Source organism: Saccopteryx bilineata, chromosome 1 (assembly GCF_036850765.1).
Source record: "Saccopteryx bilineata isolate mSacBil1 chromosome 1, mSacBil1_pri_phased_curated, whole genome shotgun sequence".
Lineage (NCBI taxonomy): Eukaryota > Metazoa > Chordata > Mammalia > Chiroptera > Emballonuridae > Saccopteryx > Saccopteryx bilineata.
In genome coordinates, this window is record NC_089490.1 from 116,250,854 (window position 1) to 116,267,628 (window position 16,775).

General features: G+C 37.8%; 1 protein-coding gene across 1 annotated transcript in view; it reads right to left on the minus strand.

Moving 5' to 3' along the window:
* Window positions 1-16,775, minus strand: part of SLC15A5 (solute carrier family 15 member 5) — a 119,767-nt gene that overhangs the window by 35,024 nt on the left and 67,968 nt on the right. Inside the window, 1 exon segment of the mRNA XM_066252619.1 lies at window positions 10,113-10,244. Within this exon segment, the coding sequence (XP_066108716.1) occupies window positions 10,113-10,244 (132 nt within the window).

Here is a 16,775-nt window from a genome sequence, read left to right on the forward strand (position 1 = left end):
CCAACTCACTGGAATATGATTTGATATAACAATATTATCATAAACAGGAAAACTCTTAAATAAGTAAATTAAATTAACTAGTGGTCATTTTTTATTGATTTTAATTTATTGTGTTTACATAAATACTAGTGTTGCCCCGAATGCACCCACCCTCCCCCGTATTCCCTTCCATGTCTCCGTTGCCCCCTTCCCCACAGCGCCCTTTCCCCTTCCCTTCAGGTTTATCCCATCCTATCATCCCCTTTCCCTCTGTTCTCTTTTCCTCTGGTCCCTTTTATCCCACCTCTGTCTCAATTCCTTTCCTCAGTTCACATTGTTCATTGGATTCCTCAAATGAGTAAGGTCATATGATATTTTTCTTTTTCTGCCTGGCTTATTTCACTTAACATAATAGTTTCCATGTCCATCCATGTTATCACAAAAGGTAAGATTTCATTCTTTTTCATGGCCTCATATTATTCCATTGTATATATGTACCACTGCTTTTTAATCCACTCATACACTGATGGACACTTGGGCTGTTTCCAGATCTTCGCAACTGTGAACAATGCTGCCATTAACATGGGGGTGCATTTCTCTTTTTGAAACAGAGCTATGGTGTTCTTGGTGTATATTCCTAATAGTGGGATAGCTGGGTCAAAAGGCAGTTTGATTTTTAATTTTTTGAAGAATCTTCATACTGTTTTCCACAGTGGCTGCACCAGTCTGTACTCCCACCAGCAGTACAGGAGGATTCCATCTTCCCCACATCCTCACCAGCTCTTATTCTGTGTTGTTTTGTTGATCAGCGCCATTCTGACTGGTGTGAGGTGATATCTCATTGTGGTTTTTTTTTTTTTTTTTCATTTTTCTACAGCTGGAAACAGGGAGAGACAGTCAGACAGACTCCCGCATGCGCCTGACCGGGATCCACCTGGCACGCCCACCAGGGGCGACGCTCTGCCCACCAGGGGGCAATGCTCTGCCCATCCTGGGCATTGCCATGTTGCGACCAGAGCCACTCTAGCGCCTGAGGCAGAGGCCACAGAGCCATCCCCAGCACCCGGGCCATCTTTGCTCCAATGGAGCCTTGGCTGTGGGAGGGGAAGAGAGAGACAGAGAGGAAAGCGCAGCGGAGGGGTGGAGAAGCAAATGGGCACTTCTCCTGTGTGCCCTGGCCGGGAATCGAACCCGGGTCCTCCGCATGCTAGGCCAACGCTTTACCGCTGAGCCAACCGGCCAGGGCCTCATTGTGGTTTTAATTTGCATTTCTCTAATGATTAGTGATGTTGAGCCTTTTTTCATATGCCTCTTGGCCATCTGTATGTCCTCTCTGGAAAAGTGTCTAATCATTTCTTTTGCCCATTTTTTGATTGGATTGTTTGTCTTTCTGCTGTTGAGTTTTACAAATTCTTTATAAATTCTGATTATTAACCCCTTATCAGATGTATTGTTGAATATGCTCTCCCATTGTGTAGTTTGTCTTTTTATTCTGTTCTTATTGTCTTTAACTATATCAAGCTTTTTAGTTTGATATAGTTCCATTTGTTTATCCTTTTATTTCACTTGCCCATGGAGATAAATAGGCAAATATATTACTGCGAGAGATGTCGAAGAGCTTACTGCCTAAGTTTTCTTCTAAGATGCTTATAGTTTCACGGCTTACATTTAAGTCTTTTATCTATTTTGAGTTTATTTTTGTGAATGGAGTAAGTTGGTGGTCTAGTTTCATTATTTTTGCAGAAGCTGTCCAGTTTTCCCAACACCATTTGTTGAAGAGGCTGTCTGAACTCCATTGTATGCTCTTACCTTTTTGGAAAATATCAGTTGTCCATAAAGGTGTGGGTTTATTTCTGGGTTTTCTGTTCTGTTCCATTGATCTATATGCCTGTTCTTATGCCAGTACCAAGCTGTTTTGTATACAATGGCCTGGTAGTATAACTTGATATCAGGAAATGTGATACCTCCAACTTTGTTCTTCCTTTTCAAGATTGCTGAAGCTATTCGTGTTCTTTTTTGGTTCCATATAAATTTTTGGAATATGTGCTCTATGGCTTTGAAGTATGTCATTGGTATTTTAATTGGTATTCCATTGAATTTATAAATTGCTTTGGGTAATATAGACAGTTTAATGATGTTTATTCTTCCTAACCATGAGCACGGTATATGCTTCCACTTGTTTGTATCTTCCTTGATTTCTTTTATCAATGTTTTATAATTCTCCAAGTACAAGTCTTTAATCTCCTTGGTTAAATTTACTCCTAGGTACCATATTTTTTTGGTTGCAATAGTGAAGGAGATTGTTTTTTTAATTGCTCTTCCTGACAGTTCATAGTTGGTGTATAAAAATGCCTCTGATTTCTGAGTATTAATTTTATATCCTGCCACCTTGCTGAATTCATTTCTCAGGCCCAGCAGTTTTTTGACTGAGACTTTAGGATTTTCTAGATACAATATCATATCATCTGCAAATAATGATAGTTTTACTTCTTCTTTTCCAATTTGGATGCCTATTATTTCTTCTTCTCGTCTGAATGCTGTGGCTAGGACTTCTAGAACTATGTTGAATCAGAGTGGTGAAATGGGGCACCCTGCCTTGTTCCTGATCTTAAGGGGATTGATTTTAATTTTTGCTCATGGAGTATGATATTGGCTGTGGGTTTGTCATAGATGGCCTTTATCATGTTGAGGTATGTTCCCTGTTTTCCCACTTTGCTGAAAGTTTTGATCATGAATGGGTGCTGGATTTTATCAAATGCTTTTTCTGCATCTATTGAAATTATCATGTGGTTTTTCTCCTTCCTTTTGTCTATGTGATGAATCACATTGATTGATTTGCAAATATTGTACCAGCTTTGCCTCCCCAGAATAAATCCCACTTGATCATGGTGTATGATTTTTTTTTTCATATATTGCTGGATCCAGTTGGCTAATATTTTGTTGAGCATTTTAGCATTTAGGTTCATCAGGGATATTGGCCTATAATTTTCTTTCTTTGTGTTGTCTTTGCCTGGTTTTGGAATCAGAATTATACTCGCCTCATAAAAGGAGCTTGGAAGTCTTCCTTCCTCTTGAATTTTTTGAAATAACTTGAGAAGGATAAAAAATAGTTCCTCTTTGAATATTTGGTAGAATTCACTTGTAAAGCCATCAGGCCAAGGGCTTTTGTTTGTTGGGAGATTTTTGATAAATATTTTGGTCTCATTTGTTGAATTGGTCTGTTTAGGTTTTCTGATTCTTCCAGATTGATTTTTAAAATATTATATGTATCAAGGAATTTGTCCATTTCATTGAGGTTGTCTAATTTTTTGGCATACAGTTCTTCATAGTATTTTCTTACAATTCTTTGTATTTCTGTTGTGTCAGTTGTTATTTCTTCACTCTCATTTCTAATTTTATTTATTTGAGTCCTCTCTCTTTTTTCTTGGTGTCTAGTTAAAAGTTCATTGATCTTGTTTACCTTTTTGAAGAATCAGCTCCTTATTTCATTGATCCTCTGCATTGTTTCTTTAGTCGAGGGGTTGGGAACCTATGGCTTGTCAGCCAGATGTGGCTCTTTTGATGGGCACATCTGGCTCGCAGACAAATCTTTAAGAAATAAATATAAGAACATTAAAAATATAAAACATTCTCATGTATTACAATCCATTCATTTCCTACCGCTCATGTTCATCATTGTGAGTGGCTAAAGGCAATCACAGCTTCCTCTGGGACAACATCAAATTTTTATCGGATACTGCTTAACATACACGGTCATTGTATGGCTCTCACAGAATTACATTTTAAAATATGTGGTGTTCATGGCTCTCTCAGCCATAAAATTTCCCAACCCCTGCTTTAGCCTCTATGTCATTTATTTCCGCTCTGATCTTTATTATTTTCTTCCTTCTACTACCTCTGGGCTTTACTTTCTGTTCTTTTTCTAGTTCTTTTATCATAGATGCAGGGTTAAGTTGTTTATTTGAGCTTTTTCTAGCTTCTTAGGGTATGCCTGTAATGCTATGAAATTTCTTCTCAGTATTGCTTTTGTTGTGTCCCATAAATTTTGTGTTGTTGTATGCTCATTATCATTTATTTCTAGGAAATTTTTATTTCTTCTTTGATCTCATTGTTAACTGATTTGTTATTTAATAACATGCTATTTAGATGCCAAGTGTTTGAGTATTTTTCAGTTTTTCTGTTGTGGTTGATTTCTAGTTTCATGCCATTGTAATCAGAGAAAGTGCTTGATATGATTTCAATCTTCTTAAATTTGTTGAGACTGCTTTTGTGCCCTAACATGTGGTATCTACTAGAGAATGTACCATGAGCGCTTGAAAGGAATGTATATTCTGCTGCTTTAGGGTGAAAGGTTCTAAAGATATCTATTAAATCCAGTTGATCTAGTGTGTCCTTTAAGTCTGTTGTTTCTTTGTTAATTTTCTTTCTTGATGATCTATCTAGTGATGTTAGTGAGGTATTGAAATCCCCTACTATAATAGTATTGCTGTTGATCTCACCCTTTATATCCATCAAAATCTGCTTTATATTTATATAATTAGGTGCTTCTATATTAGGTACATAGATATTTATAATGATTATATCTTTCTGTTGGATTGCTCCCTTTATCATTATGTAGTGACATTCTTTATCTCTTACTATAGCCTTTGTTTTAAAGTTCATTTTGTCTGATATAAGTATTGCTACCCCAGCTTTTTTTAAATTTCCATTTGCATGAAATATATTTTTCCAATCTTTTACCTTCAGTCTATGTGCATGTTTTGTTTTAAGGTTTTCTCTTGTAGACAGCATATGTATGGGTCCTGTTTTCTTATCCATGCAGCTACCCTATGTCTTTTGATTGAATCATTTAATCTATTTACTTTAAGGTTATTATTGATATGTAGTTATTTATTGCCATTTTATTCTTTAAAGCTGTATTCCTCTTTTGCTATATTCTTTTCTCCCTTTGATCTGTTTACAATAGGCTCTTTAATGTTTCTTGCAGCATTGGTTTGATTGTAATAAATTTCTTTAGTTTTTGTTTTTGTCCGGAAAGTTTTTTATTTTTTCTTTAATTTTAAACAATAGCCTTGCTGGATAAAGTCGTCTTGGTTGTAGGCTCTTGTTCTACATTACTTTGAATATTTATTGCCATTCCCTTCTGGCCTCAAGTGTTTCTGTTGAGAAGTCAGATGTCATCCTTATTGGGGGCTCCTTTGTAGGTGATAGCCTTTTTTTCTCTAGCAGCTTTAATATTTTCTCTTTATCACTTAGCTTTGGTATTTTAATTATGATGTGTCTTGGTGTAGATTTCTTTAGGTTTCTTTTTAATGGGATTATCTGTGCTTCTTGAACTTGTGTGACTTTTTCCTGCATCAATTTAGGGAAGTTTTCACCTATGAATTGATTGAACAAAGTCTGTATACCTTGTTCTTTCTCTTCTTCTTCTGGAACCCCTATGATGCAGATGTTATTTCTCTTCATGTTGTCTCAGAGCTCTCGTAGAGTTTTCTCAGCCTTTCTGAGTCTTTTTTCTTTTTACTTCTCTGCTTCCATGCCTTTGTTTATCTTGTCCTCTAACTCCCTGATTCAATCTTCAGCTTCATCCATCTGGTTTATAATTCCTTCTGTTGTGGTCCTCATTTTTGATATTGTATTTGTCATTTATGACTGATTCTTTTTTATTATTTTAATGTTCTTTTTTATACTTGCTGTCTCTTTTTTTAGTTGTTCATTATGACCATCTATTGTTGTTCTAAGATCTTTGAACATCCTAACAATCATTATTTTAAACTCTGCATCTGGTAATTTAGTTATATCTGACTCATTCAAGTCCTTTTCTGAGGATTTCTTTTGATTCATTTGTGTTGCATTTGTTTGCCTTCTCATTTTGTCTGTGTATAAGAAAGATGTGGCCACTGGAATTCAATGGGTGTGGCTTCTATGTTCCCTAGGTGTGATCTGTCTGTAGACCTGCCACCCCTTCTGCCACTGCCTTGGGTGTTCTGGTATGGGCGTTGCCAGTGCTGGCTGTGGCTGTCATTGTGGTTTTTACCTCTCCTCCATGGGAGGGGCTGTGTTCACATACTTGGGTCTACAAGCTTCAGCCTTTGCCTCGCCTTCATGGATGAGGCTGCATGCTGTGCCTGCGGCTGCAATTCTCGGCACCAGTACCTGGGGCAGGGGTGAGCACCTTTGCTTAGCCGCTGGTATTTGTATTCCTTGGCTTTCACCCCACCCCCGTGAGAGGCGCAGTGCTTGTGTGTCAGGCCACAAGCCCAGTCTCTGCAGGCCAGGCCGGTCTGCACGCCTGCTGTTAGCCGTGGGTCTCCACCTGTTCCCGGGATTTTGCCCTACCCCACGGCAGAGCTGTGCTCACAAGTCAGGCCACAAACCCCGGCTCTGTGGGCCAGGAGAGGCTGCATACCTGTGCTGAGCTGTGGTTCTCTGCTGGTCCCAGGCTTTCACCTTTCCCATGGTAGCGGGATTGCAGGCAGGCTCACAGCCCTCTGGACCTCTTTTGTGAGCTTCTTCAGCCCCTGCCAGAGAAGACTGAGCTCATGTTGGCCCTCAGTCGTGGCCAGCCCGGCTTCTGCTCCCACTGATGGGACTACGCTTTTGCGTCCCGCCACTGCCTGCCCTCCGGCAAGCCATCAGTAGTGTGGGTAGGGGTGCTGCAGCTCAGACCTTAGCACTCAATACTGTATTGCTTAAGGCTTCCTCCTTCTAACTGACTCTGTTCTGAGTGCCATGGAAGAGCTTGTTTGGCTTGTGTCCTGCTTCCCTTTGCTGGTATTGCTGGTTCCAGGGGAAATATTCACTTCAGAGTTGGGGAGTGACTCAGCCCAGAGGTTAAGGTGGCTGTCCCTCAAAGTGTCCCTGTGCCTCCTAGATTATACTCTCTTTCTACTATTCCAGTCCTCTCCTCTCTCCCCGTCCCCTGGAACCCTGGGTGAGTAGTTGTGAAAGAGATTTTCTGTGCGGTCCCTTTAAGAATAATGCTGGTTCTGAGAAATCTGTCTTTTTCTTACAAACAGTATCCTGCCTTGTTTCACAGCTAAATATTGTCCATACACTTCTTCTAGGCTCTTGGGCTGCAGGCTGGGGCTTTGTTCCTGGGGCCCAGGACCCTCCCTTCTCCACTAAAGTCACTTTTTGCCACACGAGTCTCTCTGGGCTGCTGTTCAACCTGGGAGCTGGGTAGCCCTCTCTGAATTTCCACTTTTCCTACCATTCTCAGTGTGCCTTCTTCAGTGTTCCTTGGTTAAAGAGTCCTCTTAGTTTAATCCAAAGTTGAAATTTCCAAATGATGGTTCTTTAAATTAAGTTGTAATCCACTTTGGTTCTGGGAGGTGGAAGTTGGTACGTCTGCCTCCTCCATTGCCATCTTGCCACCCCTTAACTAGTGGTAATTTATATGGCATTCTCTAGAATATAAGTTTAGAAGGTACCCTATTGTACATCTCATTTGGCTGGGATATCTTTACCATATGTCTTTAGTAAATGTTTTCTTCACAAACACCAAACTCTTCTAGAATTATATCAAGTTTTGTTTATTTTTTACTTTATCTAGAACATTATCTATAACATTTTATATGCAGATCCCCATCCAAGGTGGTTGTATTAGCGTGACTCCTAATAGCTGTTTGGTGTGTTGTAAACTACGTTGGCATTGGTTTCAGATCACTGAGAGGGTCAGATCTCTGTCAGATATTAATTGTGATGACTAGAGCACTTCATTTTCTCTTTTCTGCTTTAATTGTTACATTTAAAAAAATGGATCATAATATCAACTTTAAAAGATTGTTGTAATAAATGCAATAATGTCTGTAATAGCTTCTACCACACTATGCAAATTTTTAGTAGATACCTAGGTTTTGAATGAAATAGTTATGTGTAGTGAAGAATCTGCTTGGCCTTGTCCCTGGTTCCTAGGAACTATATTCTAAAGACTTTGAATCTCCTGAGTGGTTAAAGTGTCTTTGTTATTCATGATGAGCCCCTGAAACCCCACCTGATGGCTTATGCTAATGTGGTGACTCAGAATGCAGGCTGGCAAGCCTGGAGGACCAACCATGTGATTAGAGGATTGGGGCTTTGAGCCACATGATATCAGCCCAACCTCTGAGGTGGAAAAAGATGCTGGAAATTAAGTCCAACCACATAACCAGTGATTAAGTCAATCTTGCCTACATAATAAAGCCTCAATAAAACCTCTGAAGCTCAGGTGAATTTCCCTGGTTGGCAGCACTATGCGTACTGTCACATGGTGATGTGCCTGGGAGGTACCACATGCCTAAGGATGAGGGAAGTTTGACTTTTGGAACTTCCCCAGACCTTGTTCTAGGTGTCTCTCCCTTTAGCTCATTCTGATTGTATCTTTTTGCTACCATACAGCTATAATCTAAGTATTGTGCTTTCATGAGTTCTGTGAGTCATTCTAACAAATTATGAAACCTGAAGAAATCTGTGAGCACTTCCAAATTGAGAGCCACCTTATCAGAAGTGATGGCGTTCCTCTGAACTCATGGCTGATGTCTAAAGTGAGGACAGTCTTGCGGTGCATTTAAACAGTAGGTTTGACCTAACTCTGGGTAAGTTGCTTAAGCACACATGTGAAAAATTTAGATATATATAAAAAATAAATGAAGTAATATTTGACTTTGCAGTTTTTTCTAGAATATATCCAATATGGTTTGATAATAGAAATTTACATTTTTAGCAAACCTTTAGAAACATCTTCATGTGTAATGTGAAGAAAAGAGCTATATGTTTAACACCTAAGATGTTTTAGGTAAAGATCTAGACTTTCCTAGGCTATCTTATAAAATTCTAATACCAATGCTTTATTCCTTGTTCACATATGAAAAATCTAATCACCAGAAAAGTCAAAATTTGCCACAGTTTATACAGTCGTAATGACAGTTTGGATTTTAACTCTTTGAGTATTGGAGCTACAATTCACATAATTTAATGTAGTATAGGGCCTAGCACATAGAAAATATTCAATACATGTTTTTGTTTAATTTGTTCAGTTAACTAAGACAAGGGAAGGGTTTGAACTTTGTCAATCAATCATGACTTGGACATTTGCTTCCTAAAATTCTTCTATATGTATCATTGAGTTGATTACTCTTAATTTAATTGTTTCCCTATGAACCTGGAAATTTTAGGAGGGTTTAGAAGTGTTTATTTTGCTTGCCATGGTATCATCAGTGCTCAATATGGTACCTGAAAACAACCAAGATTCTTGATAAATATTTTTTGAATAGAGACTTAAAGGAAATTCTCATTCATAGCAGTTATTTTTTCTGTAGTTTGAAAGTAAGTTAAATTTGTTGGATACAAGAACACACAAACCAACACTTTCTTTACAATGTTTTAAGTGCACAACTTAAGTATTTTTGAGAGTAGAGAAGAATAAAGCTTGTGTTATTTTCCATAAAATAAGCAAAAGTAAATTTTAAACATTTAAACTATGTTAACACTTTAGAACAAATAAAGGAAAAAGTCTGTGGATTTGAAATACAGCCAATGAAATTTTATTGTGATAACTAATCGTTATTGTCACCATGTCTGACTTTTCTACCAGGACCTGCAAGAGTATTAGAGTCGTACTTTTTATATTTGCTCATGAGTTTTTCTGTTTGGTTGCTTCTCCTGACCAAAATCTCTATGGAAAAAATTTTCTAAGACCACTTGTCATTCAATTAACAATTTCTCTTTGGTTGCACAGACAGAGTATCTGGCAAAATACAAGGAAAGAAAGGTCACCCAGATATCCTTATTACACAAGACTTAATTTTTCTAAGGATTTTCTATGCCAGTATTGAATATGAACTCACTGAAAGACCTAAAATAATATAATGACCAGTCTGCAGTTTTTTTAAAAAAAATATACTAAAGAAAGACAGCAGATGAGGTCTCATAAGAAGTAACATTTTATAATTACCTCTTCCTATCCAAAGAGAAACAATTTTCAGAAATTAGTGAATATAGCAAGAGTTTGTTTTCTATTTTAATTTTATCTTAAATGCAAAAGTGGATAAAAAAAAAGACTATCTTGGAAAAACCCCTCTGCTTAAGCTTTTGTCTTCAATTCTCTAGTCATCAAGGTAATATATATAAGCATGCCATAAACCTAGTATTACCTTCTGAGATGAGATACACCAATTCCACCAGCAGTGCTTCTGTGAAACAACCAAATCCATTTGGCAGGGTCAAAAAATTCACGAAGGTTCTTCTGATGATACTTGGAACAAATCTGTATAATATCACAGAGACTGGGCAAAAAGAGAAGGTCAGAATTCAGCACATTCTCTCTAACATGCTTTCATTGGAACTGTTCAGATGAATGTTGATTATAGCTCAAAAAAGTTTATTGATAACAGTTATAATTTGGATTGGACTCTGTTAAAATTTCTGCAATAAGATATATTATGATCTTAAAATTTATAGATGTCTCAAGGAATAAAATATGGCAAACTGTATCCTTGGACAGCTACAAGAAAAATGTGATCAATTAGTGGCAAGGTGTCCCAATACACTACTCAGCCATAAAAAAGAATGAAAATTTGCCAATTCTTACAACCTGCATGGACCTTGAGATTATTATGCTAAGTGAAATGAGTGAGATGAAGAAAGACAAATACTCTATGATTTCATTCACATGTGGATTCTAAAAAAAAATGCAACATCCAACAAAACAGAACTCACAGAATCAGAGAACAGAATGGTGGTTGTGGGAGAAGAGGGGTGTCAGGGGGTAGGTGGACTTGGTGAAGGGTAGCAAGAGGTCCAAACTTTCAGTGATAAGATGAATAACTAATGGAGATGTAACATACAGCATAACTGTAGTCAGTAATTTTGTAATGCATGTTTGAAAGTTGCCAAAAGAGCGCATCTTAAAAGTTCTCATCACGTACAAAAAACAAAACAACCACCAAAATTCATAATTTTCTATCGTGACCTATAGCAACTAGACTTACTATGGTAATTATTTGCAGTGTGTACAAATATCTAATCATTAGGTCATATACCAGAAATTAGTATATGTCAATTGTACCTCATTAGAAAAAGAGAAGAATTCAATTAAAAATAATTTTATATCAGAAACAGATGCAAATAACTATATGTTTTTTATAATACCATATTAGCATAACTATTAAAATATGCATATAAATTTCAGGCATATGTGCTAAAATATTTATAATATTTGTTATAATGTGATATCTAGGATGTGCTTTGACACTATACAACAAGGAGGTACAGGGTATACAAGTGAGGGTAGAGATAAGACAAATTTGGCTGGGAGTTGAAAATTGTTGAAGCCAGAACATGAGTGCACAGGAGTTCATTATACTAATTTTTCTCTTCATATATGCGTGGCAAAACATTTTAATACATTAAGTAACAGGAACAGTTTTAGCTAGTGGATGAATTATTGGATTTCTAAATTTTCTTCTTGCTCTTTTTTCTGGGCAAATTTTTCTACAATGAGAGATCATATCTAAACATGAAAGCTCATTTAAAAGAGAAAAGTGGTGATTAAAAACTGATATACTGTGCCTGACCAGGCAGTGGCACAGTGGATAGAGCATTGGACTGGGACACGGAGAACCCAGGTTTAAAACCCTGAGTCACCGGCTTTAGCTCGGGCTCATCTGGCTTGAGCATGGGATCATACACAAGACCTCATGGTCACTGGCTTGAGCCCAAGGTCGCTGGCTTGAGCAATGTGTCACTTGATCTGCTGTAGTCCCCCATCAAGAGACATCTGAGAAAGCAGTCAATAAACAACTAAGGTGCTACAATAAAGACTTGATGCTTTTCATCTCTCTCTCTTCCTGTCTGTCCCTATCTGTCCCTCTCTCTGTGTCTGACACTTCCTCCCTGCCCCAATATACTGTGAACACTAAACCTTTTGTTTCCTTCTCTAAAAGGAGAAAAAGATCTTATCCCCTCCCTTCCCTGTGCAGAAAATTTCACCCCTGGTTTACCAGTCATACTTTATGACAGTAAATGCATTTGTCCAGAACTTTTAAACCAACCTACTAACACATAATGCAAATGTACTAATGTTGTTTCCTGCATTCATTTAATATTTCTGTGTCTCTTTCTGCAGTTATTCCACATGCTTTTATTTATCATCTAATAAACATTAAAAGATGTCCTATCCACACCCTAGGAAATATACTGACTGCTGGGGCTGAGAGTGGGAAAAGATATGGGTACTTCTTTCCTGGGTTTTAAACTCTGGGAAGGCAGAAAGCAAAGATATGCACAATACTAAGGGCAGTGTTAACCAGGCACTTAATACCTCAAGTACTTATTGGACATGACGATAATGATCTTGATAAATAGACTACTGTGGAGATGGGCTTCAAATATTAGTGATCAGGGTCTGTGGGTACCCAGCTTCCTTGTCTAGTGCAAATCACCAGTAGGAGCCTGAGGTCAAGCTGCAAGTTTTTTCAGGAAGATTCAAAGGAGAATATGAGGGAATGATTCACAGTTATAAAAAGGATTTGGCTTATGAACTTTCCTCTCTATAAATACGAGGAGACAAACAATGGGCAGAAAGACTAAGTTGGCCGATTTCTCTCACCGAGAAAAAGCAGAACATACGAGCCCATTATTACTCTGCTAGTTAATTATTAATCCTTTGCTTTTCTCTTGCTAGAACTTCTGGTGTGGTATATAATTCATGAACACACTTTGCCAGCCTCTGCCTGCTGGTAAATCTCTCTTTGGTGTCATTTTAGTCTTTTTGAAAGCCTCTGGCTCCCTTTTATAGGACTTAGCTTTTCAAGTCCTCAGATCTCCATATTCAGGCGTCTTCTTGCAATGTTCTGATCTTTTTCAACTTTAGTGGTCATCAATTTGATTTTTTGGGCTTCATGATACTCTTTTTAACACACTATGCTGTAGATAATATCAACAAGTCTGCCACTACTTGAAAATTCTCATTTTACTATGAAGACACAGTAAAAATTATTTAAAGTGCATGTAAAAGCTGGTCTTCTTGCCAATGAGAGCTGAAATGTGCCTCTAGGTGGAGGCTGGTTAGTGTTTGGAAAGATCTCCCATCACAGCATATGCAGAATCTACTTACAAATCATGGGGCCATAATCACTTTCCTGAGGCACCTGGTACTGGGGACTCATTGCTGAAAATTACTTCTACTCCAATTGTTCTTAAACAGTTAAATTGTATTTGTGTTTGGTGAGTAGCGACTTTGACCATATGGAAAAGTATCACAGTCCAGAAAACTGAAGTTTATGTAATTACCACTTTCAGATCATTCCTCGTTTCTCATATCTAAGGAGTTTCAGATTTGACTCTCATATTATTCTATTACATGACCTAATACTCCTCTTTTTTGTTGCCATCTGACAATTTTTAGGCCATTTTTCTCTACTATTCAGTTATCAGCTCCTTTCTCATCATCATACCCTCCAGTAAGTACTACTCCAGCCTTAGTTCTTGGTAGTTTTAATGTACAGATAGATAATCTTTCCAACTTTTCATTCTGCCAAATCTTGGTTTCTCATTCCTTGACCTTTTCTTCAATGTTTTTGTCCCCTACTCTGCTTTAGCCATTCATATCCATGGTCACACTCTGAACCTTGTACCCCAGACCAAGGGTTGATATTAGTTAAGGTCCAGCTTGACACCTATTTATAAATAAAGTTTTTTTGGAACACAGCTACATGCATTCTTTATGTCTGTGACTATTTGTGTATACCAAAGTTGAGTGGTTGTAACAGACTGGTGTGTAAAACCTATTTACTATCTGACATTTTTCAGTAAAAGTTTGCCAATCCATGCCTTAGATCAATAATTGTAACTATTCCTTAATCTCATGTCTATGCACTCTGCTTTGACTACCACCTTCTTCTTTCCAGCTCATCCTCCACTACTCAACTGCACACACGGTTTTAACTCCTCCAGGACCTCTACTTCATTGTTCCTTTTATTATTTTCACTTCTTTCATGCCCTTATGCCCTTAATACTCTTTTGACCCAAGTTATAAGCGTATCTCTTCACACACTCTCATTCCCTTGCCTATCTCTTGCTTTCTAGAGCTTGACTGGCAAAATGATTCACTGTCATCTTTGCTCCTATATCCATGCAGCTTAATATGGCTGAGGAAAAACACATAACCATGTTGTCTAGCTCATTTTAAATTATTCTTTTTTGTATTTTTCTGAAGTGAGAAGCAGGAAGGCAGAGAGACAGAATACTGCATGCACCCAACCCGGATCCCCCCGGCATGCCCACCAGGAGGCGATGCTATACCCATCTAGGACATTGCTCCATTGCAACTGGAGCCCTTCCAGCACCTGAGATGGAGGCCATGGAGCCATCTTCAGTGCTCGGGCCAACCTTGCTCCAATGGAGCCTTAGCTGCAGAAGGGGAAGAGAGAGACAGGGAGAAAGGAGAGGGGGAAGAGTGGAGAAGCAGTTGGGTGCCTCTCCTTTGTGCCCTGGCTGGGAACTGAATCCAGGATTTGCACATGCCAGGCCAACGCTCTACCACTGAGCCAACCAGCCAGGGCCTCATTTTAAATTCTTGCCCACAAACCTCAAATGGCCTCCCAATTCTCCCTGACAACATTCTATATCTCCTTAGTTTCTTCACCCTTTCATTGTCCTAGATAACAATTTCATGCCTCTGAATCCTGCTTTGCTGAAAAAATTAAATGAGCCAGAAGAGAATTTCCACAGAATCTTCATACCATATGTATGCACCTATGAGTTTCTGCACTTATATATGGTACTCCGTCTTCCAAACTGTTACTGTTGAAGTAGCCTTGCTACTATCTAAAACCACATTCTCAATTTGTCAATTAGATCTCAACCTCTCTCTCTCTAGTATCCCCCCTCCACGGGCATTATTAATTTTCCTTCTCTATTGAATCATTCCCACCAACATATTGTATAATGCCATTATTTTTTCTTCCTTAAACATAAACAAAAAATCTTCCTTACCTTCAATCCTCTGTCAGCTACTGTTCCATTTCATTGTTCCCCTTTGCAGCACAATTCTTCCAATACAGTGTCTCCACTTCTTCTCTTCCCATAATCTCTTAAACTTATTCTAATTAGACTTTTGTGCATCACCATATTTCACATGAAAAGCTCTTGTCAAAATCAGCAATAACCCACAAATGGTTTAATTCATCTGGAACCCAATGGTCAATTCTTAGTTCTCATCCTGTTTAATCTAGCAGCGGTGTTTGACACAATTCAACATTCCTTCTTCCTTAATACCATTTCTTCATTTGGCATCTAAGATGTTTCTCTGGTTTTCTTTACTCACTAGTCATTTCCTTCCCCCCCTCCCAATTGCTAACATTCTTTATTGGTCTCAAGAAAGAATAAATTTCAAATATTATTTATTGTGAAGTTGTGATGTATAAAAAGGTTTCATAGCTATAGTTTGACTTGAAAAAATTGCTCAGACTCTTTGAACTGAAAATACTTAAAATTTTTTTAAATTAAATGTGTTGAGGTGACATTGTTTAATAAAATGATAAGGTTTCAAGTGTACTATTTTTACATACATTATCTGTATATTGCATTGTGTGTTTACCACCCAAAGTCAAGTCTCCTTCTGCTACAATATATTTGACCCCCTTTACCCTTTGCTATATCCCCCCACCCTCTTCCCCTCTAGTAACCACCATACTGTTTTCTGTATCTATGAGTTTTGGTTTGTTTGTCTTGTTTGTTCATTTGTTGCTTTCAGTTTTATATTCCACATGAAATCATATTGTTCTTGACTTTTTCCATCTGAGTTATTTCACTTAGCATGATATCCTTAAGATCATTCCATGTTGTCACAAATGGCAGTATTTCATCTTTTCTTATGGCTAAGCAGTATTTAATTTTATATATGTACCATATCTTCTTAAGTTACTTCTTTACTATCTCCTTTGTAAATTTTTTTTCTTCTATGGAATGTCTTAATGATGCAGTGCCTCAGGGCTCAGCTCTTTAATTTGCTTTTTTGTCAATTCAGACCTCTTATGTACCCTAACTCCCTTGCTGATTTCAACTAGTTTTGTTGCTTTAAATACCACTGATATGCTTATGACTCTCAAATTTGCATCTACCCCTTATCTCAATACCAAATTACAGACTTGTATATCCAATCCCTATTTGATACCTATTTGACATTTCAACCTTAAAATCCAAAGCTAAACTCATGATCTCCTCCCCAAAACTTGGTCCCCAAAGCAACTCTATCCTTCTAGTTACTCAGGTCATAACTTTTGATGTCATTATTAATTTTTTCCCCCTCATACCTTATTAGTTCTGTTTTCAAAATATAAATAAATTTTGACTATATCTTACCACCTATCCAGCTATTGCCCTGGTCTGAAACCATTATTTTTCTTCCCTGGATTACTGTCTCAATTCATTTATCCTTTTCCTCACTATAGTGTATTCTCCACAAGGAGAGAGGTGTTCTTTAAAGATGTAAGTAATATCATGTCACTCCTTTTCCCATTTCACTAAAAGCCCAACTCAGTGTCTTTTTAATGCCACTGTAACTATTCCTTGACTAGTTTTTTCCTTCTTCACTTTCCTCCAACTGCACAAAACCCCTTGTACTTTCTTGCTAGACACACTTTCATCTTTGCATTTACTGACTCCTCTTCCAACAATGATGTTCTTTAGAGATATCCACGTGGCTAACTCCCTCACCCTCTCAAGTGTCAGCTCAAATATCACCTTTCATTGACAGCTATCCTGACCAATCTCATAATGCTACAACTTGCTCCCTTCTATACATGGCATTTCT